This window comes from Globicephala melas, chromosome 9, assembly GCF_963455315.2.
Source record: "Globicephala melas chromosome 9, mGloMel1.2, whole genome shotgun sequence".
NCBI lineage: Eukaryota > Metazoa > Chordata > Mammalia > Artiodactyla > Delphinidae > Globicephala > Globicephala melas.
Window position 1 is genome coordinate 79389970 of NC_083322.1, and position 27245 is coordinate 79417214.

Sequence of the window (27245 nt, forward strand, 5' to 3'; positions counted from 1 at the left end):
CCCCTTTTTTCTCCCCACTGGTAACCACTAGTTTCTTCTCTACATCTGTGTGTCTGCTTCTTTTTTGTTGTAGCCCCTAGTTTCTTGTATTTTTTAGATTCCATGTATAAGTGATATCATACAGTATTTGTCTTTCTCTGTCTGACTTATTTCACTTAGCATAGTGCCCTCCAAGTGCATTCATGTTGTTGCAAATGGCAAAATTTCATTCTTTCTTACAGCTGAGTAATATTCCATATTGTGTGTGTATATATATATATGTGTGTGTGTGTGTGTATATATATATAAAAATTCTGATAAAGATGTGTTTCTGTTCATAGTATACCATCTTGATAGGAATGTGTAGTAATAATGACTTCAAACAGTAGATGATCTTTTTATAAAATGTTTGTCATGTTTTTGTGGCAATTTATAAGGCAGAAACCTGTAGTTGGACCTTCAAGCCACATATATTATTTGAGTACCTACAATGTGGAAGACATTTTACTACACGTTCGGTAGGCTATAGAGATAAGTAAAACATAATGCTGATCTTAACATGATCCAAATGTACTAGCTTAGGTCATACACACACAAGGAAGTATGTGGTCAAATGATAAAAGCTGTGAGACATGAGCAAACATTATGAACTTCCAAGTAGGAAGTACCATTTCCAGTGGGTGAGATAAGGAAAGCTTCATGGAGACAATGGCATTTGTGCTAGGTATATAGTGATGGATATTATTTCAACAGATAAAGAACATGAAAGGGGGTAATGATTTAGCCTAAGACCTAGAGCCAGAATAATACAGGGTATGTTTAGGGAATCAGGCATAAATCTAGGTTGCCTGAAGTGGTGGTGAAGAAATGCTCAATGAGATTGGAGAAAAGTTTAAGTCAGATTTAGGTCTTCCACATTTAGTCGGTAGCGGTGAGCATTCTCCTTTATGAAACTTACCTTGTTTAATGTAGTCATGCCTTCAATCCTTCATTCATTTTACAAATGTGTATCAAATGCCAGGTTGCGAAGCACCATCAAGTACTTTGATAGAATCAAGTATGTGTTAGATATGGAGTCTTCCTTCTACCAGAAAACTGGGGAAATAAAAGTTGTAAATAAGAAAGGAAAAAATAGATATATATGAAAAGTAACTTTGTATAGGTCTTTACAGTTCACATACTTCCTTCTTATTTGTTTTATCAAAATTAAATTTCCAAATAATTCTATGGTCATGTATTCTGTTTTCTCTTACGGGAGAAAATTGGTGTTCAAGTGGTTACTATGTTAGGATCATCCTGATAGTAAATAACCAGAACCCAAAGTAAATCTTCTGATTCCAAGTCCATTTACTCGTGGTAAGAAGAGAGAAAGTGCTATGAGATCAAACGAAGAAGTCATCACTATCTTTGGGGGGTATGACAACTATCTTCATGGAAATAGAAGTATTTGAGCTGGGAATGTGAAGAATGATAAGAATTTGGACACACTTGACAGGAGTTGGGAATGTGGGGGCGGCAGTTAGAGGGTCTCAATGGCTAAAAAAAAAGCATCCCCGTTATTAAGGAGATGAGCTTGGGCAAGTCACTTACACTTTCTGTAACAGTGATACCTTATAAACAATGGAAATAACATGTTCTCTGTTAAACACATTGGGTTTTTAGGAGGATTAGCTGAACGTTTGTATGAGAAGGTATTTTTCAATATATGAAGTTCTTTTGAAGTTGTAATATGATGTCATAGATAATCTTAATATTTTAAACAGAGTTGACTTTGACAGCTTACTCTCAAATTGTTTTCTACATAGATACAATATCATAAGTTGTTGGGTTCTGAGATAGCAATCAAGAGCCATTTGATCTACAGTATTAATTGTAACATTTCATTTTAATTCTCATTTTTTTCCCTATAAGGAAAAATGTAATCTTATGGGTCAAATTGTCCAAAAATACTCAGATTGAGTAAACAGTTTTACCATGTAGGACAGCGCCAGAGACTAGACATTCTATACTACTTTAATTTACATGAATTTATTATTTTCAAGTTTGAGTTACATGCAAGTTAGTCTCTATATTATTACTTTTACAGCCTATTGGGTAAAAATAAAATAAAAATAAAATCCTGGTCTCTTGTATCTCTCCTTGAAAAGATCAGGAGAATTTCTCTGATATATTTTTGTCACCAAAGCAGAATTATGACTATATATATTTGCTTTGAACATCCTGGCTCTTAAATGACTGCTAGATCTGAGGAGGACTGGAGAGGTGTCAACACCTAGACACAAGCTTTAGGAAAGGGGACTTTTACTTCCTTAACTAAATTTGCCAGCTGTCTCCCACCTCTGCCCACCTGACACACATATACACACACGTACACATACATATACAAACAAACACTCTCATACCTTAGATAACTCAAATATTTGTGTGAAGGGGATGATGTTTAAGTGTCCTCTCTGGTAGTTGTCAAGATGTGTGCTGTTTAGAAAAACCTTAAGAATCCACTGGCTCCAAGCCTAGACTTTATAGCTGTATCTCTTCTTGCTAAGAGGCGTTTATAGTTGTATCTCTTCTTGCTAGTCCGTTAATGGAGTTAATCTCAGCAATACAGGTTCACTCTTTGGGTTTGCTTTCTGACACAGAAACTGAACATTTGCTTTACAGTTAGTAACTACAGTGTTTCTTGTTGTTGTTCTTGTTGTTGTTGATTTACTTTATCTCTTTTGATATCTAGGCTGGGACCAGGTAGGTTTAAGGAGAGATTGAAAGACTTATTCCTAATGTGTGATAATTCTCCTGGTTCTTAGGAAATTTTGTAATATATGAAATGACTTGTCATTTTTTAGACTGTTAATAATGAACTAAATGTTAGTGATAAAAGTGGGTTTAGGTGGGTGTTTTTTTCCCTCATATTATTTCGATCATGATGGCCCATATATTAATCTTGGCTGAAGCTAGATGTTTTGTTTAACAAAAACATGGCCATCTCTCAGGAGCTAAAAAATAAAAATGAAAAACAAACGCACTTAGACTTCCATATACACTCTCTCAACTTTTTAAAGAACAAACAAAAAATGACTGAAATTTTTTAGGTTGGCAAAATGACTTCACTGGCCACCTCTTTTAGGTGGATCAGCCTGCTACTTCTAGTAGGAGAAACTGAGGGGGAAAAATCTGTTAAGAAAAGTAGAGATATGCCAAATGTTAGGAGGCTGGAATTTGTGGAGAAAGAAAGCCAGTAAGACATTCCTGATGATGGAGTAGCAGAAAGAACTTTTAGAAAAAGGAATATTCTCTTTAGTTGCTTGCTGTTTTAGCACAAAGGTGATTTGTCACCCCAAATTCTAAGCAGAGACAGCAACACGGTTCTGAGCACATATGTGTTCACCTCCTCTCTACAGGTCCCAGTTTTAAAAGATTGAAAGTATAGTAGTTCTGTATACCTCAGTTAAAAAATAAATGAATAAGTAAAACCAATAATAAAAAGTACTCATTAAAAAAAAGTGTAGTAGTTTGAAAAAATGGGAAAGACCACCAATAACATAAATTGGCAGGTTGAAGAATTCCTAGAAGATAGAAAGTAGATGGAAAGGTAGTGACAGAAACAGAGCTAAAGAAACCACTGTCAGGTGGCTTCCTTATGGAGCCTCAGTGAAGCTCTGAGCTTAGCATCCACAAATACAGACAGCAACAGTGGGTCGTAGGTAGTGATCAAGTAATAAATTACAGAACTACAGGAGGAACAAACAGGACGAGTGGACTCTTTCCTAATCTCTAGTGGAAGACAGCAGGTAGAAGAGGCTTTATTTTCTTCTGCTTAGGCTAAAGCCAAAGAATTCTCCAAATGAAGGGATGAACTGCCTGAGGAAGGGCGCTCATGAGAAAAGTAGGGCTTTCGAAAGAAAATGAGAAGAAGTAATGCTCCTCTCCCACAACAGAGTGATTTAAAGGAGGAAACAAACAAAACACTTAAGGAGTCAAATTTACTAAATCTATTACCCTCCTAGTAAAGCTGTCCTTACTTTGGACACTGACCCTCTGCCATCCTACTTCCTCTTATTCAAAGAAGAGGACTAATGGGGAAGCAGAACTGTCAAGAAATACAGAAAAACCTCTGTTGATTACCCATTCTAAATAATGGAGACATTCACTGTAAATGAATGGTTTGAAGAGAGTCACTTGACATTTTAGCAATAATATCACAGGAAGGACATGGATAAACTAGTGAAAGACAAAACAAAACACCTGACCTCACAGGAAGGAGTACATTCAGGAAATATAAAGAACTTATAAAATTCTTATTATTCCTGAGAAATACTTAAGAGAGGGTATTTCATCAATAATTAGTACACTCAAATTTCAGTGGGCTGATTGAGGGTAAAAATAGGCCTGGTTGATGTTCTGGAAAAGGAAGACCCAGAATTTTCCCAGCTTGTAGAGCAAATTATCCAGCTATTTAACTGAGCACCTACTATGTTTCAGGCACTTTTCTGGACTGTGCTAGTTGTAAAAGTGAATAAAGTAGCCAAAAATTCTTCCCTTGTGCGACATGTATTCTAGTAAGAGTGGCAAATAAATAAAACGTATAGTGTGACAGATGGTAATAAGTGTTATGGAGAAAAATGAAGTAGAAGGTTATAGCACAGACCAAGGGAGGGTTGGTGATGTGGTGGTAGGGTCCTCTCACTCCCTCTAATTGGGGGATTGGAGTCTGGGAGTTGAGGGATGACTCAGGAATCTGGAATTTTTAGTGGTGACTAAAGGTCTAATTTGTATAGTTCTGAGGCTGGGAGCTCGAGGGGGGTTAAGGAAAGAGTGGGAATGTACCCAGGAATGTGCACAATTCTGAGATGCCTCTCTTTACTCCTTCCTGTGGTGATGTGGAGGCTGGGGAATGAGCATTTTACTCCAGCATAAGGAGCTGTTTCTAAACTCTTGTCCATGGAGTTGTAGACATTTTGGGGGTGTGGTCATCTGAAATTCTGGGGCTCCCTTGGGACTCTGGGAGTTCTGAGGCTTTAAGAGAAATATTAAAAATCATGGAAATTATATCTAAGAGCTCTAATAGGAGTTCCAGAAAAAAATGAATGAAGGCTATGGAGTCAGGCTCTAGAAGAAAGAAAATGTAAGTCTTCAGATTTTGATCCACCAATGGATCAAGCAAGATTAGTAAAACATCTGATAGATACATCCTGGTGAAATAATCTGATTTCCAAGGGTAAGGAGAAAAGTTGGAAGACTTCCACAGAGAAAAAAATTAGCATCTACAAAAAGATGAGAAATCAGGCAGGTGTCAACACAGAAGACAGCCAATTTCTTTAAATTTGTAGAGATGGTGATTAGATGAATCCTCTATCCAGGCAAGATATCAAGAGGGAGTGTGAGGGCATCTTAAGAATTTTTTTTCACACTTAAGGGTCCATAAAAATCATTGGCACTGTATAAGTGTATGTATATATGTATAAATGTGTATGTAGGTGTATGTATGTATATATCACAATCACTGTAGGAGTTCCTCTATTAAAATGGAAAATGAAAAGAGTGGGATGGAGTAGCTGATTATGCCCCAGAAATGAAGAAAACTAAAAAGACTAAAAAGTCATTTTTTTCTAAAATGTGATTGCATAATAGTAGTGGAATGTGAAATGATATTAGATGGTACACAAATCAAACTGAAAAAGTTATACATCCTTTAACTGTGTGTTAAAATATTTAATTAATACATCAAATATAATTTCTTGGATATTGCTTAAGACAACCCTAAAACATGATAATATAAGGTTGTTTTTTGAAAAAATATTGCTTTTATAGAAGGAGAAAATACATAGCATCTTAAATTTATAAATCAAAACTTATTATTTGATGTTATAATGGCAGCCACTAGAAAAAGTCACAGCAAAAGTTAACACTGATTGATTCTGAAGATGCAAGCTTGGTGCCTGAGAGAGAGGCTTTTACTTTTAATGTCAAACCTTTTTGTGCTATTTTTTTGTTTGTTTGTTTGTTTTTTTTTTTCGGTACACGGGCCTCTCATTGTTGTGGTCTCTCCCGTTGCGGAGCACAGGCTCCGGATGCGCAGGCTCAGTGGCCATGGCTCATGGGCCCAGCTGCTCCGCGGCACGTGGGATCTTCCCGGACAGGGGCACGAACCTGTGTCCCCTGCATCGGCAGGCGGACTGTCAACCGCAGTGCCACCAGGGAAGCCCTTTGTGCTATTTTTTTAACCTTGGAAATTCGTTTTTTTTTTTTTTTTGCTTGTTTTTGTTTTTTAAAAAATTTTCCTTTGCTTTATTATTATTATTTTTTTAAACATTTTTATTGGAGTATAATTGCTTTACAATGGTGTGTTAGTTTCTGCTGTATAACAAAATGAATCAGCCATACATATACATATGTATATCTCTTCCCCATATCTCTTCCCTCTTGCGTCTCCCTCCCACCCTCCCTATCCCACCTGTCGAGGTGGTCACAAAGCACCGAGCCGATCTCCGTGCTATGCAGCTGCTCCCCACTAGCTATCTGTTTTACATTTGGTAGTGTATGTGTGTCCATGCCACTCTCGCACTTCGTCCCAGCTTACCGTTCCCCCCCCCACCCCGTGTCCTCAAGTCCATTCTCTACATCTGCGTCATTATTCCTGTTCTGCCCCTAGGTTCATCAGAACCATTTTTTTTTTTTTTTTTAGATTCCATATATATGTGTTAGCATACGGTATTTGGAAATTCATCTTATAATTAACACTTGAGTAATTTAAAAAATTCTCATTCATCACATGACTGATTAAACAATTTATATGATATGAAGGAATGGGTAAATTAGAGTCTCGATTTTCACATCTTTAGCTTTGGCATTCTACTTGGTGAAATGTCAGGAATTTTTGGTTCTAGATAACAGTAATGATTTGAAATGCCTTATGCCTGTAATGCCAGATTTGGTCCGTTTTTTCATTTGTTCTTTGCTTGTCACAGGCATGTATACTTTAACTGGCACAATTTTAAATGAACCCAGTAAAGAGAAATAAAGTCCCTTGATTCTAAACATAAAGTTTTTAGAAGACAAAGAATATTCTGGGTTTGTTTTGTTTTGTTTGTTTTGTTATTCTCTAATAATCCTTAGGTATCCTTCATAGTATTTAAAACAAAAATACCCTGAGTATAACAAAATTTATTTAAAATAATTTTCTCATGAATTTAGAGGACTAGAAATAATCATTTAAAAATCCTTATTACTTAAATGTGTTCACGAACGCCATGTTTGTTTAGCTTTCATTTTCCATGAGGTCTAGTTTGCAGCATTTTCCTCATTACTTGGATGTTGCACCTATAAAATAAATATGTATTCCTCATGCTCTACCCATAAGTTTAATCATTAGAACCAAAGCTTTTTTCCACTTTCAGCTTTTAAATAACTAGATGTTTCAGGTGTCTTTCTGCATGTCCAGCTTTTTGTAATGTCTACTAAGTGTTGCTACATACTATTGCAGCTAGTATGATGATCTGTATAGCTTAGTAAGAACAGATGTTCTGCTGTGAAAGCAGATACCCACAACTAACAGAATCATTATTGGATCAGTAAACTTAATACAGTGATGGGTTAACTTGCTCATTGTTCACGTCCCTGGAGAAATCACACATACCTAACACTCTCCACTGTTCCATATCTTAATTAGCTTAGGTGAAACTGGGCTCTTACTTACAAACATTTCAAAAGTACTACATTGAAGACAAAGATGTAAATAATCTATTAGAAGTTTATATATCTTCCTTAAAGTAATGCCAATATCGAAAGCATCAGTAAGGCATATAAAGACCTGGGTTGTAGTCCTAGCTCTGCCCTTTACGCATAAATACTCTCGCTGATATTCCTCTGAATTCAATCAGCAGTAGTTCTAGTTACCTTTGATAAAGAAGCAGTAACTTCACTATAGACAATGTTTCTTGCCTGTCTTCTTACTTTACTCTTACTGTAATTCGGTCAGGTCATTTTAACTTTTCTGAGTATTTATTTTTCTTATTTGTGAGACTTGTCATATACTAGTGTCCATCATCAGATGAATGGATAAAGAAGATGTGGCACATATATACAATGGAATATTACTCAGCCATAAAAAGAGACGAAATTGAGCTATTTGTAATGAGGTGGATAAACCTAGAGTCTGTCATACAGAGTGAAGTAAGTCAGAAAGAGAGAGACAAATACCGTATGCTAACACATATATATGGAATTAAAAAAAAAAATGTCATGAAAAACCTAGGGGTGAAACAGGAATAAAGACACAGACTTACTAGAGAATGGACTTGAGGCTATGGGGAGGGGGAAGGGTAAACGGTGACAAAGCGATAAAGAGGCATGGACATATATACACTACCAAACGTAAGGTAGATAGCTAGTGGGAAGCAGCCGCATAGCACAGGGAGATCAGCTCGGTGCTTTGTGACCGCCTGGAGGGGTGGGATAGGGAGGGTGGGAAGGAGGGAGACGCAAGCGGGAAGAGATATGGGAATATATGTATATATATAACTGATTCATTTTGTTGTGAAGCTGAAACTAACATACCATTGTAAAGCAATTATACTCCAATAAAGATGTTAAAAAAAAATCTAAACCATTAAAAAAAAATTACATTTGGCAGTATAAGTGGAAGTGCTTTGAAATTGGCAGGAATAAATATTTGTATTTATTATTAATCTGTATAAAAATTCTAATAAGTAGGGATGTTGCCATCATTGTTAACTCCGTTTGTCACTGGGAAACCGAGGGTAAGAATTTGCAAGGTCACAGAATTACTTAGCAATGAATCTCATACAAGAAGCTAGATCTAAATTTAGCAACATTTTTAAATAGAAGAGCACATTGATTTTAAACCAGTCATTTCTAGATTACAGAAAGTGTGTGTGTGTGTGTGTGTGTGTGTGAGAGAGAGAGAGAGAGAGAGAGAATTTTACATATTCTTAAAGTTATAAGAAATCAACCTTCTTGAGACTCACAGACATAGAGAACATGTTTATGATTACCGAAAGGGAAAGGTGGGGAGAGGGATAAATTGAGAATTTGGGGTTAACAGGTGCACACTACTATATATAAAATAGATAAACAACAAGGATCTACTGTATAGCACAGGGTACTGTATTTAATATCTTGTAATAACCTATAATGGAAAAGAATCTGAAAAAGAATATATATATGTGTGTATACATATATATCTAATATGTATCTATATCAGTATATCTCAGTCAGTTTGCTGAACACCTGAAACTAACAACATTGTAAATCAACTATACTTCAATTAAAAAAAAAGAAATTAACCTTCTTGGCAGGAGTTTATTTTTGAAATTTAGTGTAAAAAATTGAGGTGTAAGAGCACTGACTTTATACCTTTCTACTCACTCTTGCTCAAACCAAAGCCTTATTTATATTGCTGAGCTCTTTTTTGTTCTTTAGAAAGCCATGAGCTCCTACTATGAGCCAGCCACTCTGTTAGATTTTGAAAATAGACATAAGTTGATAACTTTGCTCACTGTTAAGAATAGAACTCAGAGTTTAGAGGGAGAGTCAATAATTTAGCAAATGCAGATGGAGTCTTGTTTGTAAAACAGAAAATAATAAACACCATATGGATGAGATACATTCTTTTTTTTTTTTTTTTTTTTTTTTGCGGTATGCGGGCCTCTCACTGTTGTGGCCTCTCCCCTTGCGGAGCACAGGCTCCGGACGCACAGGCTCCAGACGCACAGGCTCAGTGGCCATGGCTCACGGGCCTAGCCGCTCCGTGGCATGTGGGATCTTCCCGGACCGGGGCACGAACCCGTGTCCCCTGCATCGGCAGGCGGACTCTCAACCACTGCGCCACCAGGGAAGCCCTGGATGAGATACATTCTTACCTGAATATAAAACAATAAACTACCTTTCTATTATTTTCTTCTATCTAATCAGAAATAAAGATTTTTAAATCAGTTGATAAAACAAATATGACATTTCTATCATTTATTCAGGAAAATCAAACTTCAGTAGAATTCATCAAACCTTCGGATCAGATTTCTACTTAGGTAAAAGAATTCAAAGAAGTCAATGGCAGGCTTCATCATGTGAACATGTAACTATAATTGTATTTGTTGGGAAAAATTTTAATATGTAGATCTGTGTGTTTTTTAACTTGACAGAGGAAAGATTTAAAAAAATGGTCAGAAGGAAATCAATGGTAATGAAAAATGTGGCTAGGATTTGTGAAAAAAAGGTGAAAATAATGTAAAGCTGATTAATTTTAAAGTCAGATTTTCCTTAAATACGTTCTTGAAAATGCACATACGTAAAACTATTTAAGATTTGAATAAATTATAGGGGGCTCCCATTCACAGAAAGCTGAAAGAGGCTAAAATCCCTTATGAAACTGTATTTTTACACAAGGTCCGTGCAGTGGGAGCAGAGTCTTAACCAATGGACCGCCAGGGAAGTCCCTCATATATGTATTTTTAAAAGCACTTCTTTCCTTTCCAAGTTAACATACAAATGATTATCTTAATTCCAGTTACTATCTGATCAAATTAAAGATATTTAAATTTCAGCATATATAATGAGTTCACAAAGTTTATGAGCCCTTTGAGTCTTTTCACTAATGTAATTTTTTTCACTTTTAAGTGAAATAATAGGACAATCAATAAGTTGTTTAAATAATTGCACAAACATTGCCTAATTGAAACTATTGGATCGCAGGCTACAAAATTGTGTGATAGCTCAAGGTGTGTTAATCACTTGAGATATAAAAGTTTGAATTCGCCATGTGAGAGGCAGTCAGAAGTGTTAATATATGTGTAAGTTCAGTTTACTGATTTGGGGTCTTCTGTGTTGCTGTAGTAAAATACAAATAATATTTTCAAGTCTTTGTACTGTAATTATTTTGTAAATTGATTAAAGTGGCAGTTTTTTTTGGTTGGGCTGCACTGACACTCAGATATGCTTTTATCATTTGACCCTATTTTGTGAAGATTTAACAAATGTTATTTCTAGCCTTTGGTGAACATTACTATGCTTTATGAAGAAAAAAGTGCAGATTTAGGTTACATTTCACAAAGTTTGTTAATGGTTTCTGAATTATGCAGCAGAAATTGTAATCCACACAGTTTCAGAAGGTATCCATTCAAATTCTGGATGGATTGTCATAAATAAAACAGTTTCATCAAGTCGCTGAGCATGTCATCACAGTTCTGAGGAATGCTAGTGTCTAGTTTTTAATCCAAAATAAATTGTGCGTTAATATGCATAAAGATGTCAACTGCAGTGAGCCATCTGCAGCCAAACTGCTGTCAGCTAGTAGCTGCCTTTGTGGAGGAGGTCATGTGGTTTGGGCATTCCTTGAATAGCAGAACGCATAATCTGTTACCAAACTTTACCTTGGGTTTCTCTTGATAATATTATATGTTATTATCCGATACATATTATTTAATTATATTCTCTATGGCATTCAAAATAATATGAATAAAAATAATACATAGATAACTTAGAGATCATTTGATGAGAAGTAGGAAACAAGTTTAGAATAATTCATCAATAAATAATATCTAAAATTTACTTGGTATCTAATACAGAGGTAAGAGTAATCATAAGAAGTGGTTGCTTTTTTTAAGAGTCCATGTGAGGATAGGAAAAGAGAGGAAATAATTGGAAAAAATATATAAAGCAGTATCTATTTGAGTCTAAATGCTGTGCTTCAAACGATAGTAGGAATAGTTGAGAAGGGGCAGATCTTAATGGAGAATGGAATAGTTAAGTGGTAAAGGAGAGGGGTCATCGTGTAAAGCCTAGGAAGCATTTGGTAAATGGAAGAGGAGTACAAATTGGATTTCGAATTGTGACTCAGGTAAGAGAGAATGAGAACACTGCCTTGATGGAGTAAATGGTACATTTAGATACCGTGGTTTGGAGAAAAGTTTAGTTGTGATGCGTCAAGAAGTAAGAACCCAACAGATTTTAGTACAAGGGCAGGGTGATTGTGTGATTGAAGAAAATGTATTCAGTAGCTAACGTGAATGGTATGAACACCAGCAAATATAAATTCCTAATATTGTGTTTGTTCTTTAGATGGTCCATTATGCCTCCTACTATGCTGTGTTGTTGAGCAGAGATTCCATTATAAATCTTATGTAGATTTGGCGTTTAAAATGTCCAATTTGGAGCACATTGAAGGGTGGATGTTAGTCATAATGCCTTCTGGACAGCTTCTGAGAAGCTTCCATTATCTTTTGAAGCGAATAGACTAAGAACAGTTCCAAGCAGGAATATACTTTAATTCTGGAACCCCAGTGTTTGCCAACTCATCTTATTTGTTAGATGTATTGAGTTAATTATCTTGAATTATCATTAAAGACATACTCTTAAAAATCAGAATCTAATTTTTCAGTTACTTTTTTGATAGTGGCACCAATAATTGAAACTCTGTGTGGAATTTACAATTAAACTTTCAAGTGGTACCCTTTGAAACATTTAGTAAGACATTTATGATTATCCAGCAAAAGCCTTAGCCAGTGAAGTTGTATTACTATATTTCACATGACTCGGCTCTGATACATAACATAAAAGGGAGCCGGGGGAGTTGGATTAAACAGGGAGCTGTGTTAGTAATTATAAGCAGGTCCACATTAGAATACACAATGACCTCAGAATGAGCAGAAATCCTGGCTGACTACTCTCTTACCCCCATTTGTATAGCATATTGTCAGAAGACTGAATGAACAATTTTATGCCTTTTTTTTGCTTCTTTCTATAGAGCTAATTGGATTAGAGTAGCTCATTAAACACTTGTGTCTCCAGATCATGAATTCCATTTATTCATTTGCTGTAAGTAAGACTATAGGTGGGGGAAGGAAAAGATGACTATTTTTCCTTATTTGTTATATAAAATCTAGAATTTATGAATAGTTAAGGCATGACATATTTATCTAACACAGATTCTTTCATTTTACTGCTTGTATGTTGAAGGTAAGCTCCAGTGTTAACATTGCACAGAGACTTAAAATTTTACTGATAAGACCAAAAGCGTCGAAGAAGTGGGGAGGGGGGAGTTGAGGGGGGAATTGCAGGAAGAAAGGAAAAAAGCACTCATCGAGGGCCAGATCAGGAACCGTGGCTTTGGAAATACTGATACAGTTGTAGGCTCCCCTGGTATTGTTTCTTGAATTTCTCCCATTGCTTATCAAATGGATGTGGATGATTAGAGGAACGGGTGCTACTCGTGTCAGGGCACCTGGGAAGTTGTTTATGAAATATTGGTGAAAGGCTTCTTCTGAATTAGGCTTGGCCTTGGCTATTGTCTGACTTCTTTGGCATAGGTAATAAGGGATAAGGACTAAAGTCTTCTAAGATCCACATTCATAGCTATAGTGAAATGAAGACCCAATCATGCAGAACTAGGAGAACCAGCTGTGTTATAGATGTGGATACCAAATGGAACGGGCAGCAGGTGTCTGAGGCAATGATGGTAGTAAATTCAGGTTCATCTCTGTTCATAGTTGGAGATAAACATTTAATTTTAGAAGTTAAACAAGACAGTAATTGTCTCCAAGCAGTGAAAATATGTATGGTTAGCAGGTGGGGTAAGTATGGGGTGTTACTTCAGTTCGAATCAAAATGGGGATGTATGATCCATGGGCAAAAGTATAGTATAGGGAGAATGGCTTGCAACCAGAAAATGAAGGTAGAAGCCTGTCATTTAGGCAAGGTAAACGGTGGCGATTAACAGAGTACACACAGAAATGTTGTAGCTTGAAGAGCATAAACATTTTAAATTGAAACCAGCTCAAAAAACATTCGTGAACATCTATAATTATTAAAGGGTCAGACCGTACCAGGAAGTCTTTATCATTTGTTGCTTACAGTCTTTTGGGAAATACAGCCCTGGAGGTAGCAGAATTATGTAAGTGCTAACATGAGAACAGGAGCAAAATTATATATTTTGAATTTCTTGCAAAAATTAACTTTATTTCACAGTTATTGGAGAGGCGTTGAGGTTTGAAGAGAAGTAGAGTCAACCCCTTCTGTGGTGGTTTGTTTTAAACAGGTGTTATTTGGTGGAGGTATGAAGTATTTGAGAAATGACAAGGGTCAAATGAGGGACAGTGGCTTTGGAAATGTGAACGAATGAATGGGGAATTACCTTTCACAAGCAATGCAGACACCCTTTAGAAATAACTGAAAATGCAGTAAAGATATAATGGGATTTTTAACTCGGATGAGTGAGAGGGCAAAGGTGCTATTACTACTCCTTAACTCTCCCTCAGTGCATTGTGAAAAAGTAGATGGTGGTTCATGATATTAATGTCAGGGCGGGCTATGGAGTTTTTCATTTTATTAATGTATAGGAAAGATTTTTTGTTTTTGTTTTCAGCTCAATCAGGGACTTGGAAATGCTGCTGTGTTCAGTAGTAGATTAAGTTCTGAGATAAAACTCATTTCTGTTTTCAACAGATTTGGCCAGAATTAAATAAAAAAGAGGCTCTTTCTGAAAAATCCTAAGAGGATAAAATGCTTTTCATATTGTGAAAGCTACAGACAATGATTTTAACCTGTATTCTCACAGTGAGGAGGAACATTGAGGGATCAGACGTCTTTTATATGTTGCTTATCAAAGTGAAGAAAATGGGGTCACGAGAAGGACAAAAGATGTTCGAAAAAAGGGTGTATTAAGAGAAAAGTAGAATTGTATCCCTATGAAGAAGCAGTGACCTGTGTTATCCACCCCTCTTTTCCTAACTCTCCCTTGTCTGCTTACTGGGAGACATAGTCACATACATTTATTAACTACAAGGAAACATTTGATTTTGGATTGAGGACAGTATAGTATGTGTGACCCACTATTGAAGTAAATCATACATTAGATATGCTGTGGTAGTGTTCTAATTTTGCAGTGGTCCAAAGATGGAGTAAAAGCCTACTGGCCAGCTATGCATGACGCTCCAATGTTCCTATGACAAAGAGACTTAAAATTTTGCTGATAAGACCAAATGCATCCAAAGAAATTGGCGGGGGGGGGGGCTTGTTTGAGGGAGAACTTGCAGGAAGAAAGGATAAATGGACTCATCACAGTATCACCATCAGATACTTATTATATATCTGTGATTATCTTGAAATTATATTATGCTTTAACCTGTTTCTTACCTGATTCTTCTATAATATAGTCTCCATGAGGACAGAGATTTTTGTCTCTTTTGTTCAGTGGTATGTGCTAAGTAGAAGTTGCTCAATAAATATTTGAATAAAGAAAGAAACAGATGAATACATTTTGCGTCTTCTTTGGCTCTGCCATTTGTTAGAAAGAATAGAGCAATTAATACAATGACAGACACTAGCCCTAGAAGTTTGTAGTTTAAAGTGGTTAATCTGGGTATAGCTCTCATATAGTAATTTATAGAAAAAAATCATTGATAAAATATAAGTAAAGAATTATGCTTTTAATTATATTTTCTTTCGTCTTGTCTGGCTGCTTGATTATCAGGTCACATGGTATCATTTAAGACTGTGGAAGAAAACAAATGAGAAAAAATAAATAGTAGAGTAGCAGAATTGACATTGGCAGTAGGGGAGGGAGATGGCTGAATGTGTAGGGGCACGTTTATGGAGAAATTTCCTTCCATCAAGAAGGGGACGAAGTGGAGAGAATTTCCTTACATTCAAGCTCACCTTTAGTCGTGTTACTTACATAGGTAACAGTTGCTTGATTATGTTTTGGGATTCAAATATCTTCATGTTTAAAGAGTTATTTATTAGTGAAATGCCTCAAACATACAGGAAGGTAAAGACAATATAGCGAATACATAAGTACTCAATACTCATGTTGAAAACAAATGTAATGAACACCCAAGTATCCCCCACCCATATGTAACAAATGTTTTCATTTTGCTTTTTGATTCACATTTTTAAACAGAAATATAACTTGTCAGTTAGAGTTTAAAATGTTCCTTCAACCTTCTAAAAACAAAAGTTTGCTTTCCATGAGATTTCAGAATAAGCCCTGTTATACTGGTACCTGAGTTTAAATAATTTCAGTGTCTTTTTTTTTTTTAAGCCATTTTAATGATTAAGAAAAAGGTACAGTAGAGTTTTTTTTCATTAAAGTTTAACAGCATAAAATGTCAAGTGAAAAAAGTTTTTAAAAGTTTAGAAATGACTAGTTTGGTTTCTTTTCAAAAGGGAATTGTTTCAAATAGAGAGTATGTTGTTTGCCAGCCTAATACTTTACAATTTTGTACTGTAGAAAACTTTTCTCGTACTTATGCTCCATATATTTAGTTTTTCACTGTGTAGATTTCTGAACAAAGAACTTCAGTGCTAAACTGGTAACATTGGTTACTTTGGGAGTTAAAGATTAGATCATGAATTTGCCCTTCAAAATTACTTTCGTAATATTTAAAGTTTTGTATAATGAGCATACGTTATTTTGGAATAAGAAAAGGTAAATTTTAAACATAGGTACTTTTAAAATATCTTCTAAAATATGGTAGTACCAAATTCAACATCTCCTTTTAACAATGAAGGTGATATGAAAAGAACAGATGCATTTACGCCTATACATGATGCATATACGATGTGTATCTCACATATATATCTCACCAGTCATATAAGTATATTGCATACTTATATTGCTCTTTGCAGTAATGAAAAGGAAATGGAAGCAATGTTTTCTCTGTTAGATGATGCTATCTATGATAATTTGAGGGTGTGCCATTATTTTTCATTTATTTTCTTAACAGAGAATGTTCTCTTTCTAACCTACAGTGGCTAATACAAGTTTTTTGTTTTCTCACATTTGATCATATCACCTTGGAGGGGGAAGTGATGCTCTTGCTAATTTAAGAAGGTAGCAATGTGTTAATAATTTGACAAGCATACTCTGGGTTATATAACTAAAAATTGTTTATGAGCCATCAATAGAGAAAATATCTAACATAACTGATTCTAGAATCTAATATGTTATAATTAATTTTCTTTTATCATACATGGTTTTCTATTTCTAGGAGTAATCAAACTGAGTATTTTGTTTTACAAAGGCAAAGAATAACAAAACTAACATTAGAAGAAAAATACAATTCTGTGCTGATTTTTATTTTGTTTTCAGAGCTTAAGGCTCAGAGGTTCATTAGTTATATTGTAATGTACCTAACATTTTAATAGTTTAATAGAAATTAAGTAAAATTATTTGATGTATATTTTATGTTTTGCATAATAAGAGACATAGTTTCAAAAGGTACCATGCAGTTTAAAAAATGTTTTTGTTTCTACATTGTTATTATCTCACTGACTATTGTTTTATATTATTTATATTATTTCTAGATAAAAGAGTGGCTCTGTTTAAACTGTCAGATGCAGAGAGCTCTAGGAGGTGACCTGGCTCCAGTTCCATCATCACCCCAGCCCAAACCGAAGACTGCCCCTGTTCCTACATCAGCAGTGAGCAAGCCAACCCCACAGTCACAGCAGATTTCTCCAAAGAAAGATACTACACCCAAACAGGATGTCTCAAAGGCACCTGAGTCTAAAAAGCCCCCACCACTAGTGAAACAGCCAACCCTTCATGGCTCCCCCCCAGTCACAGCCCAGCAGCCTCCCGAGGCAGAGTCCTCCTCCAAGCTGGCCCCTCCCAAAGAGCCTTCCGTCCCATCTGAACAGGCCAAGGTCTCCGTGGCTGATGATAAACCAAAGCAGCCCAAGACAGAAAAGCCAGCCACAGACGTTGTGTCTTCATTGTCAACAGCAGCAAAACCGGATGTTCCAAGCTCCAAAGTACCATCACAGGATCAAGAGAAAGCAATTCCTGCTCTAAAACCAGACTCTGCCAAACCCTCACAGAGTTTTCCACCAACAGGAGAAAAAGTCACCCCATTCGATTCTAAAGTCATCCCTCGACCTGCGTCAGATTCAAAACTTATTTCACATCCTGGGCCTAGTTCAGAGAGCAAAGGTCAAAAACAAGTTGATTCAATTCAGAAGAAGGACGAACCCAAGAAAGCACAAACCAGAATGAGTCCTAAGCCAGATGCCAAGCCTATGCCAAAAGGGGCACCAACACCCCAAGGTCCACGACCTTCCACTGGCCAAACTGCCCCCCCATCTCCACAGCCCCCGAAACCTCAGGAGCAGTCGAGACGTTTTAGTCTGAATCTGGGAAGTATTTCTGACGTCCCTAAATCACAGCCCACAACTCCTCAAGAAACAGTGACTGGGAAACTCTTTGGGTTTGGAGCATCCATTTTCAGCCAGGCGTCAAATCTCATCTCCACAGCAGGCCAGCCTGGGTCTCATTCACAGGGTGGGCCAGCGGCCCCGACAAAACAAGTCCCTCCTTCACAGCCACCTGCTTCTCAGGGGCCACCCAAATCCACAGCACCACCTGCACCTGCAAAGGCTATCCCTGTGAAAAAGGAAACCAAAGCTCTAGTAGCTGAAAAATTAGAGCCCAAAGCTGAACAAGTTTCAACAGTAAAAAGAACAGAAACGGAAAAGAAGCCTCTGCCCACTAAGGACAGCAAACCTTCAACAGCCGAGCCTCAAAAGGCTGCTCTTCCCCCCAGACTGGAGGAAGTCCCCAAACCAGAATCAGCCTGTCCTCTCTGCAAAACTAAACTCAACATAGGTTCTCAGGATCCTCCTAACTACAATACTTGCACTGAATGCAAGAAAGAAGTGTGTAACCTCTGTGGATTTAACCCTACACCACACTTGACTGAGGTAAGCAGTATTTGTATCACATATGAATGTGAGTATATCGTGTTTATTCTGAAATATTTTGGTGGCCAAGTTTCTGAGCAAAAAATACATTTTTAATAAAGAAAAATTGATCCTGTATCTTTGAAGAAGTTTCAATTACTTATTATAGGCTTACTCTTACTAAAAGTTAACATAATTTAGATTTTTCTGGCTTAAAGTACCAGAAGTAAGATGATGAAATAAGCTGACAACTTAAAATAACAATTATCCCATCCTTTATATGAATTAACAACCTATAGCTTCAGAGCACTATTTGATTTTCACCTAAAAACACCAAATAAGAGTTGTAATTTACTATTCCCAGTATCTCTAATCCTTCCAGTCTCTTTCATACCTTAAAAAGAGAAGCTTGATTGATAGCAAATCTATAAACAACGTGAGATCTGTTATCTTACAAAAGTTAAGAGCTTTGAGTAAGTTAATAATATTGTCTGCTAGAAAATATTGGTTCAAATATATAATGTCTAGACTTTTTATAATTCTGTTTGAACTGTTATCTGACATAAATATAATAGAGCACTTTATTAGGAACTGTGGAAAGAAAAAGAAGTTATATGGATTTCAGTGACTAAAGTGAAGGATTTTTTTTTAATGGGGTGACCGAAACACTTTTTATACAGTGTAAATGACTGAAAAGCAGATGACAATTTTCTACCTAATACAGTTATAGAAGAATGAATCTGTAAGCATTAGTCGTGTGTTAGGGCTATTAGAATATTTGGATATTGAGAGACTGAGAAGTTGAATAATGCTGCTGTCTTAGATAAGTAACAGTGATGTTTTAGTGAACATTTTGGGATTGAATTTAGGTCATTGTTCATTGTTTTTATACAAATCAAAAATACTTAAGGGTTATTTTATTCTCCTCTCCTTGATTTTGTAATTCATTGGGTTGGAAAAAAAACGGAACAGATTTTTAGCAGTTATACAAAAGAAGCTTTGAGATTCTTGGTGGTGTTTTTGAGTTAAATTTTTTAAATAATAATAAGTTATAAAATATTTTTATTTTTTACTTTTGAAAGATATTCGGTTGCTTTGACATGTTTAACACCGTATGAAAGTGTTGTCCCTATAGACTTAAGCTGATTCTTATCCTCTCTAACTGTGATGAATAATGTTAACCACAACCCATTTGAAAAGTAGATAAAATTTGGTTTCTCTCAGCACTTCATGAGTGGTAACAACTGTAATTATTACTTACAGAATTCAGCATTCATTGTAAAAGCAAAACAACCTTAAGTGTCTTCCATATTTTTAAAAGAGTTGTTTTCTGTTGTGTAATTATGAAGAGGGAAATTTCGGTTTTCCTAGGACAGTTGTATTAATTTCATAGATTCTAAAAATTGTACCCTTTAATGAGGAGCCTATGGTATCAACACCATGCAGTTAGTTTAAATAGTTAGAAAACAAACTGCACCGCTAAAAACAAAACCGTAATGTCTGCATTTAAAGTGCATTTTGTGCACACTGAAAAAAGGGCTATAACTTGTGTGTGTGTGTACATATGTATATGTACACATTTGGGCCATAAGGATTATTAGAATTCTGTCAGTGTTTCAAGGTGTGAAATGAGAGTCCTTGGGCAGAGGGACAGTAAACCTTCAAGAAAATCTTTGATTTTCTGTGTGTTGGTAAATTATATTTCAGAAGTGGTAATTTGGAAAGGAGATTCCTTGAATCAAGCAGTGAATTATCTAGGATGTGTGTGGAATTTAAATAGTTTGAAAATATAAGTGGTTTTAAGTTTTCAAATGTTTTAGGGGAAGTCTTATTTTAAGTATGATCAGTGGGATTTAGATGATCTGTCATTGTTCAGATTGTTTTTTTCTGTGGTCATTTCTTTGAATCTGGAAGATCGTATTTCAGAGGAGAAAAAAATTTGATGTAACAGAAGCAGTCGACTCATGTTCTTGGTTCCACTTGACTGTGTTAATCACAGTGAAGTTTTTAGCTGGTCTAAGGCCTTAATGCCCTCTGGTCTCTAGGTAAATAAAGTCCATTAGCTGACCTGGCATCAGGGGAGTGAATGAAGGTCAGTGGAGTTAATCCCTGTCGCCGTAGTTCCTACTATTTTACCTAGAAGACTTTAGAGGACTGGCAGAAGGGATTCGTTGAAGCAAAAGCCACTCTGTGTTTGCGTGTGTGTGTGCGTGCGTACATGTCCATGTCTATCCAGGTAATTGTGAATTCGGTGTATATGCTTAACTTGTGGTGCTGTCCCAGCGTTTATACTACTTACTGATCTCTCCTCATTTTGAGTGGTTAGAAAGTATTTCCTCCTTGATCCGTGTTTTATTTCCATGATTTCTTTGTTCTGCTTATGTTATTTTTCTTGTGATCCAAGATTTTCTGCTGCGCTGGCACTGTAATTTCATTCCAGTTGAAAAGAGCACATTCTGAAAATACTCAGACTTTCGCCTGTAATGCAGAATAATGGTGTTCCTCAAGAAAGGATTCAACTATGTATTTCCATTTATTTTTCTAATAAAGCACATGTAACTCTATTATAAGCCTCTGCTTCTACTACTCTCATCACTGTGAGGCAGGATGTCTTTTCCTGCTGGTGTCTCTCTTCCCTCCCCTTTTTCTGTCCTGTTCTGGGGGTGAGAAGAGCTGGTCCTAGTTTGTCATGGGTTGGGAGCTATAGACACTATCCTCCTTCCCCCGCCCATTCATTAAACACACCTGTCTCTAAGGTTGTTTCCTGTATCTCCTACTCAGCATCTCCCACAGCACCTGAAGAGTGCCAAGACTGCCTGCAGGGCCCTGGGGTGTCGCCAGGCTTCCGCCTAAGCCTTACGGTTTAACTGTTTTATGCCCAGTTTGTATAAATGGTACTCTAATCCATTAACCTCTGATAGCAAGGAACATTTTTTTTTAGGCTTTAATTTCTGCCAAATCAGGAAATATTTTGTCTTTGAAGGAGTTTTAAACGTGATTGCAAGGCTTTCTAGTCTTACAGAATTTGGAGGCGTGCTGAGAAGAACAGCCTAAATTGGCAGTCAGTTTACCTAGTGAATTTTAATCATTCTGAGTCAATTCAAGTACAAAAAGGAGTCAAAATGACTCATCTTGGGTATTTGTTTTGTTGTTTGTACTACCCTTTTGGAAAGTAAATTTTTGCTATGAAAGTACGATTTAAAATTATGTTTCCTCATGCTTCAGGAAGCCCTAGAGTCATAGTTCTGCTTCCTTAGTAAGATAATTATTCATGGGCTAAATTGTGTTGGAGTAGCTAGCATAGATTTGTCACCAGGCAACAAATGGGCCTTTTGAGCCAGTTAAGACCCAGTGGTGTAACTGAGTTCCCTTCAGATCTTTACTCTCTAGTCAAGGTGGCTTTTGCATTTTCTCTCATGCCCTTAAGGAAGGCCTGCTGGGGATGTGCTGCATTTCTTAGTTCAGTAAACACATAATATCTTGCTTTAACTTTAAAAACCATTACTTAGTACTTGAAGAAATAGATCTGTTACAAAAAAGCGTTTAAGAGTATGCATATACACATATATGAGCAATTAAAGACAGAGTGATCAAAAATCAATAAGGAGAAAATAATTCTACCAATAACCCATTTTTAAAGAATTCCATGATGGAGATCTACATTCTGTTTAAAAATTTCTGGCATGCGTGGCAAAGAGGGACACCTGATGACACTTTTTGACTGACATAAGAAAATTGATAAGTTGGTAGAAACAAAATTTTTACTTACTAATCTTTAGGAGAAATTTGATGTTAACTTTTTATTAAGTGATATTTAGTTGAACAAAAATCCAAATGTGGGTTTAAAGTAGAGATATTTTGTTTAAACAGATTTTTTCAAAAAGTAGTTTCTTCATTAGTCTTTTTTTCTGTGCATTTTTATGTATTTAATATTCTACTCTATGTGGTAGTTCTATATCCCAGTAGTAACATGATTATATACCATTTTACCATGTGATTAAACATTTCTTAAATACTATATGAAATGATTACATATTATTCAATTCTATGGTTGTATGTTTTTTCATACACATTCTCCTGGTATTAGGGATTTAGAATGTCTTCATTTTTTCACTATAAATAAGATGAACATTTTTTGATGTAAATATTGATAGTTTTAACTGTTTCCCAAGGAAAGCTTACTACTAAGGTTACTGAATCAAAGAACAAGGACCCTGAAGTATCAGATTCTCTTTGGAGATGTGATAGTCATTGACATTGCCACTAGCATACGTGATTCCTTTCTTAATGCAGACTTTCCAAATTTGAATATTATTTAAAATGAAATTGGTTAATTTGGAAGTGTAAAAGTCCTATAATATGGTTCCTTTGGTTTGTATTTCTTTGATTACCAGAACTTTTATTTAAATATTAAATGTATAAAGATGATTCTAATTATGATCCGGACAAAACATTGTGCAGACATTGTCGGAAAAAGTAAACTGGTATTTGACTAGGCCTATGTGAAAGGCATTGTGGCAGTCGTTTTTTCACAACAACTGTGTGGGGTAGGTTTTACAGCCGCTCTAGAGATCAGGAAAAGAGTATCAGAGAGGTAGTTACCAAGCCACAGAGGTATCATTCAGAGGCTGAGTCAGTGCTCTATCTCCTGGACCATGTTTAAGTAACCTGGCGAACTGGATAACAAATGTCACTTCTTCTGTCCTCGCTTACCTATAAGTTGTGTCAATGGTAATTACTAGGACTTTAATATCAACAAATTTGCTAATATGTGCATCAAAACCAGGTAACATTTGGGGCCCCTAGAATAATGGTGGCTGTGCTACATGGCTGGATTTAGAATCACATGCAGATGGAGAGCTTCAGAAACGTAGAGGCCAGCAGCATCCTTTTTTTTTTTCCAGATAAGCCTACCAACTGGTCAGCATTTATTTAGGTGAAAGCATATGGCTGAATGATGAAGCATAGGTTATATTTATCTTAAACTGGTCCTCCACAGTAGTTTTATCAGTTTTTATTTTGACCAACTTTGCATACATGCTACTGTTGTTCTAGGGATGCTTTGTCTGATAAGATAGTCACTGGACAAACGTAGCTAATGAGCACCGTGGCTGGCTCAAATTAAAATTACTGAAAGTGTGAAAAACACACTGGATTTCAAAAACTTAGCATGAAAACTGTAAAGTATCTCACTGATAATTTTATGTTGGTTACTACTGTGTAAGGCTTTTCTTCCTTAAATATCGAGGTTATGACTACCTTTTCACATGACACTTTGCAGTTGCATATGCATGTACTGCGGTATATTGCTGTGCGGGATATATTTCTTTCTCTTTATACAAAAAAAACCTCATGACTATTACTATATTTGCTGTACTCTGATTAGCTTTTCCAGAGCTTAATTTCCTCATGTGACACAAGATAGCTCGTTCTCTTTGCATGCTCTACTGAGCAGATAGTTCTCAGGGCTTTCATCTTCTGGAAGTAAAATACCGATGCCTGGCCTGACCCAGCCTGGCCTGAAGATCAATGTTCTAGGCCCTGCTACTCATCAGTAAGAGATATCTGTACTATTGATTAGTGTACTGTGGCCATACCAACCTTTAGGTCAGGATCTCTTCTCTTTTCTACTAACTCCTCTGTTTCCAAATGTTTCCTCTGTTATTTCTTTTCAGAACTTTTGGGTCTGTTTCTATTCTCCCTGTGGCTTTGGGTGAATATCATCAGTTTTTGGGTCACTTCCTTTCAGAAGTCTCAGCAATACAGAGTGTTAGAATTTGAATATGTCATGTGGTCCATCCACTGCTTTCTTCCTTTCTTCTCTTGTTGGCAATTTATTTTCTTTTAAAATTCTGTTCTAATAATTTGTATTACAAAAGCAGTATTCCTTATAACAATCGGTAGAGTACCAAAGTGTCTGAAGAAACATGAATAGCTTCCTCTTGCCCTTGCACTTCATGGTAATGCTTTAGTATCTATTTAGATGTCTTTTTTTTTTTTTTGCTTTTTGTTTATTTCTATAATGGTTATACCAACAGTGAAATGTAAAGGAAAGGATTTGAGATTTTTCAAAAAGTCTTATGGGCTAGTTGTTTTTAAAACTAATGTATTTATTTTGAAATGAACGTGTTTTCTTACTATACGTATTTTCATTGAATTCTTTTTTTTCACAAAATTTTATACATTGGACAAGTGAATTTTCACTGACTTGCCTCATTCTACTTATGAGGGAAATAGCTGTGCAGTATCTCAATAGTGATGCACATTCTCCTCATGAAAACTGAGATGTTGAAGATATTTCGAGTTCCTGTTACTGTACAAACAAGGTTACAGTAAAACATCAACACATATATTTTTCCATTGTATCTTGATATGTTAGATAAATTCCTTAAAATGGGCAGGCAAGGTTAAGGCAAATCATGTTTGACAGAGTTTCCATATTACTTTTTTAAAAAATGGTAGTAATTATAGTCCTGCCAACAAACTATTAGTGTCTCTAGTTTCCCACACTGGATAGTAGTTCATATTTATCAGTTTCAAGAGTCAGAAGTTAAATAGTATTGTTGCATAATATTAAATTTCCCTGCCTACTTTGAGAGTAAACGTTATATATTTATCAAAATCAAGAGCTTATCAACGACTTGTATTTCTCCTGTTTTTTTAAGTTGCCCATTTGTACGCATTGGCCATATTTTCATGTGCATATGTTGTATATTTCTTAAAGTATTTTAGAGAATTTAATTCTTTGTCATCTTATCTTGAAATGACTTTCCCTGTGGATCACTTGTTTTTAACTTTCTTTATGAAATTTTCTTCTGTACATGAGGTTTTAAAAAAAACTTCTATGCAATCAAATCGTCCAATGTTTCCTTAATTGCTTATTTTGCTAAAGAAGGCCTTTGCACATTTTTATTATAAAAATAGCCTTCCACATTTACTCCTAAACATCTGTAGTTTTATTTTTCACTTCCGATCACTTATTTATCTGTAATTGATTTTTTTTTAGTATGATGTGAGGTGAAGGGCCTAACTTTATATATTCAAAACGTATAGCCACTTATCTCCATGTTATTTATTTAGTAATACATCATTTTCCCTCTGGTTTTTATTGCCACTTTCTTCATGTAATAAATTTCCATTGAGACTGTTCTTTTCTAGATTCTTTAATTTGTACTGTTAGTTATATATCTAGTTCAGAGTGTCAGCACCTTACTATTTTTATTAGTCTAGTTTTAATATTTAAAGATATTAAATATCCATGAACACCTTAGCAAGAGTCTAGTAATAGGGTATTGTCCTTCCCAGGATTTGGCTTTACCTTATTCTACTTATAAACTAATAAATTAACTTGTTACAGTTTCATGGATGCCAATAGTAGACATGAGATTCCTGGGTTGGATGCAAAGAACTTTATTACTCACACCACAGGAGGCAGCGTGAACATCAGCATATTTGCATCAGTTCCCCTTGTCCCCCACTCTCATGTGGGTCACATGAGACATGGGCCTAGATTGATGCTACACACGTAGGTTTGAGTGACAGGTGAGGAGCACTGAGCTTGTGGAATCCACCTCTTTTATAGCAAGCAGTAAGTTAGTCTGCTCTTTGTCCCAGAGGGAGACATGGCCTCATCCCTAAGGTTGTTGCCTATTCCACACAGAAGCTTGAGAAATGGCCAAGGTGAAGAGCAGTAAAGGTCTTGCATTGTTGGCAAACCCCGTAAGATGTGTAGGTATAGGAGAGACCCATTGAGGATTGTCTTTCCCAAAGGTATTAATAATCCAGTGGTTTTAAAGCTTAAAATATTATCAACTGTTCCTTCCAATGATGTTGAATATAGACACCAAGTGTAGAAAGCTGATAAATGTGGAAGTGTGCTGGCTGAGGCCAACTTCATCTGTGTGACTAAGGGCTGGAAGCTGCCCATTTGGCAGCCTCTCTTATTCTTGGGCCTGCCTCTGATCCAGCTCCATGAAACTCATGAATAAAGGCTACTTCTCAAAACTCCTCCTTTAAAGATGAAGAAAATGGGCTCAGGGAACTGAAATGATATGCTTCTTAAGGTTGGGGTCAGATAGTGGTTGGTGAAGTACTAAATAAAAATACCCTTTTCATTGTTTGTTTTCTGCATCTTCTTTTAAAACTTCCCTCCTTGACTTGCTCGTGAACAAAAGAAACGAGAAAAATTTGTGAAACAAACAACTCAGTCTTATATTCAAACAAGCATTGCTGTAGCAGAAAATACATGCTCCAAAATCTAATATATATATTAATATTTTCTTGCCTTATTATATGTGAGTTACATAACCCCCCATATTAGCATAATGTTAATATGATTTGAAAGTAAATTCAGTGGCATTTTCACTACACGGAGTTGTGGCATGACTCTGAGATTACTCTTTTATTAAATTATAAAAATTGATCTAATCACATAGCAAAATAATGTTTTGGTCTAATAACAGTCTATACTATTGATAATGTAATTTACTTGGTCATTTTATACAACTTATTGTAGATCTGTCTTAGTCTAGGAGGGAAATGTAACAACAGATATTCATGTAAATAATTGAAATAAT

At 35.9% G+C, this 27245-nt stretch overlaps 1 protein-coding gene across 1 annotated transcript in view; it reads left to right on the forward strand.

The window, feature by feature from the left end:
- Nucleotides 1-27245, forward strand: part of PCLO (piccolo presynaptic cytomatrix protein) — a 373707-nt gene that overhangs the window by 9494 nt on the left and 336968 nt on the right. Inside the window, exon 3 of the mRNA XM_060304735.1 lies at nt 17296-18690. Within this exon, the coding sequence (XP_060160718.1) occupies nt 17296-18690 (1395 nt within the window). The remainder of the gene's footprint in view (nt 1-17295; nt 18691-27245) is intronic.